Source organism: Loa loa, assembly GCF_000183805.2.
Source record: "Loa loa unplaced genomic scaffold supercont3.458, whole genome shotgun sequence".
NCBI lineage: Eukaryota > Metazoa > Nematoda > Chromadorea > Rhabditida > Onchocercidae > Loa > Loa loa.
Window position 1 is genome coordinate 15,687 of NW_018108638.1, and position 2,553 is coordinate 18,239.

Here is a 2,553-nt window from a genome sequence, read left to right on the forward strand (position 1 = left end):
AAAAAAAAAAAAAAAGAAAAGATGGTTAGGACAGGATGAAAAATGCGTAGCAAAACCAAGTAAAACTGTTATTCAAAATCTTTATGATGTTATGGAATACAAATATACATCTATCTGACATGACTTTTAATTTACGCTTTTACTTTTAATTTACAAAAAGTTTTCATCCTCAAAGTGCTTAGAGCTATTCAAAATGTAAAAAAAGAATGAGTTTTCTCTCAAGTCTAAAACTGAGACCTAACCTTGCAAATTCACAGAAATTGTTTCCGACTTCGATTCATCCATAAAACGTTTCCTATATTTTAATGTAAAGCCAGATGGCAGTGAAAATTCCCCGACTTTCACCTTGCACAAAATCTTCGTCAAATCTGACAAATGAACTGTTTCGGTTATCCTTCTTGGACCAATCAATACTAAATATAAAGGTATAAATGAGATTTCACCATAACTGAATGTATTATAACCACAACCTGGATACCAAAACTACAATCAAAACTACAAGTAACATATGCTCTTACACTGAGCGTTAATAGTTGGAGGTCACAAATCTTCTAATTAATAGTTCCATAACTATCCCAAAGTTACTCTTAACTAGACCGTTTGTGATACCAGTTTCGCTCCATAAATGGATAAAGAAAAAAAAGACCCTTAACTTCACGTTCTAGAACCCGTCAAAATCAAACACACAAGCATTTATCTGAACTGCTACAACTAAACAGAACTACTACAGTCAATGAACCGTTTACCAGTATATTCATTAATCACTAAAAGTGATGGCTGTTGCTAGATTGTAAAAGGAAAAGAATAAAGAAATACTTGTTCCACTGAAATATTGAAATTTGCTGAAAGTCTGTCAAATCAATAGAGCCAGAAATGTTTTCTCGTCAGAACTCGATTATTAATAAAATTAAAACACGAACTTTTAGCAGTTTTCCGAACAGGTTCCGGGGAAAACTGACGTTTAGGAACAGTCAAACGAGTTCGTGAAATCGGACTGTAGGAGTAAACACGAGGATTTCTGCGTTTCACATCATCTGGTGGTGAAGGTTTGGTAAAAACACTGGAGTTGTCATCAATTTTGGGTGCAGGAGTTGTTAATGCCATTAAAAGTCTCGATTCCTGAAAAAAAAGAAAAAGAAAAGAAAAAACATGTAACTGAATACTGTCCTTCTCAGATAATCTTCAATAGTTATAAAAAGCTTCTATTCTTCCTTTCTTTTTCATATTTCTCTCTTCTATTCGCAAACAGATATTTAAAAAAAGAAAAAAATTTACCACTGAATTCTGAGGTCGCGTATTATCAGATCTATCTTTCGATGCAGAAGATGCATTGCCATCGCTAACTGAATCACTACCTTCTAGATTACCATCATCTGTTATGGATAGCGGTAATTCTGTCTTCTTAGAAACTCGACCTTTAGCATCGCTTCGTCTTCGCCGTTTTCTAGAATAAATGAATAAAATTTATAAATTCAAATGTACCAAATAAAACTGTAAACCAAACACAGTGATAAATAAGCTACATAAAAGACATGAGAACATGAACCTTACCCTTTTAACTTTCTATTTCCATGATTTAACTTTAACGACTGTAAAGAAGTATAAATTATCCCCGTAAAAATTTTAATATGCAATCTGGTACTACTCCATACTTCATTTCATCTTGTGAAATCGACCGTTTTCTCTTTCTTGAATTAAACTCTATCACAAACTGACTACCGCGCGCATCAGCAGAAGAACAAGCTGTAGAGCATTCGTCCCTTTGAAAATCTCTTCCCTGAATACAAATTTTTCAAAGCACTTCAAAAAATATGATGTGAATGTGTCATTTTTCCTCAAGAACGATCTTTAATTTGCTTACTGAGTTGAGAAATAAGATAAATAAATCTATTTACTGAGAGAAAAATAACCTTGACTTGTTCGTCATATCGTACTTGCTCGCTATCGATTGCCAACATTGCCTCCAATTCTGCCAGATCTAACGCTAAAGCACCCTCCACATCCATTTCATTCCTTTCGTTATTTCTATCGCCATCCCCACGACCACGCTAAATTACTCAAACTTTTTTCTAATTTTCCAAACAAAACTTACATTATTTGACGAGTTTTTCCGCTGAATCATCATTTAATGATATGCTTTGAGGTAATTTATTTATAGTAATATGAAAGTTCAAATTAGCGATCAAGAACGAACAGAAACAACTCTTTCAGTTATGTATGGGTCTACTCCTTACTTTGCATGAATCATCTCATTTATAACAATTCTAGTAGCATATTTTGCTGAAATGATAAATACATGTAGGGCCGTTAGGTGTTTAACTCACCGTAGATTTTGTGGACATTCTTCGAAGCGGGAGTTATCTGAAAGGATGCAAAGAGATAAGCAGTAATGAAATTGAATAAAATAAAGTTGCCAAACTAGTACAACACGATGACAGATCGGGAGAAAAGATCGCAGACTCCAAGCACAAAATAGGTCAAAGTCAAGGTCGCGACCTCACACCCGACCCCTCAAAATATCCGCTAGCTCACCGAGAGTAAGCGCACGCTGGC

At 34.5% G+C, this 2,553-nt stretch overlaps 1 protein-coding gene across 1 annotated transcript in view; it reads right to left on the reverse strand.

Annotated features, from left to right (window-relative positions):
- The window catches only part of LOAG_18707 (hypothetical protein), a gene marked incomplete at its 5' end in the record, with an annotated part of 13,667 nt that extends 11,325 nt beyond the window's left edge, over positions 1–2,342 (reverse strand). Inside the window, 6 exons of the mRNA XM_020451370.1 lie at positions 243–413; positions 921–1,119; positions 1,276–1,444; positions 1,653–1,777; positions 1,911–2,048; positions 2,325–2,342. Of these exons, the coding sequence (XP_020304850.1) occupies positions 243–413; positions 921–1,119; positions 1,276–1,444; positions 1,653–1,777; positions 1,911–2,048; positions 2,325–2,342 (820 nt within the window). The remainder of the gene's footprint in view (positions 1–242; positions 414–920; positions 1,120–1,275; positions 1,445–1,652; positions 1,778–1,910; positions 2,049–2,324) is intronic.
- Positions 2,343–2,553: the final 211 nt, after the last annotated feature.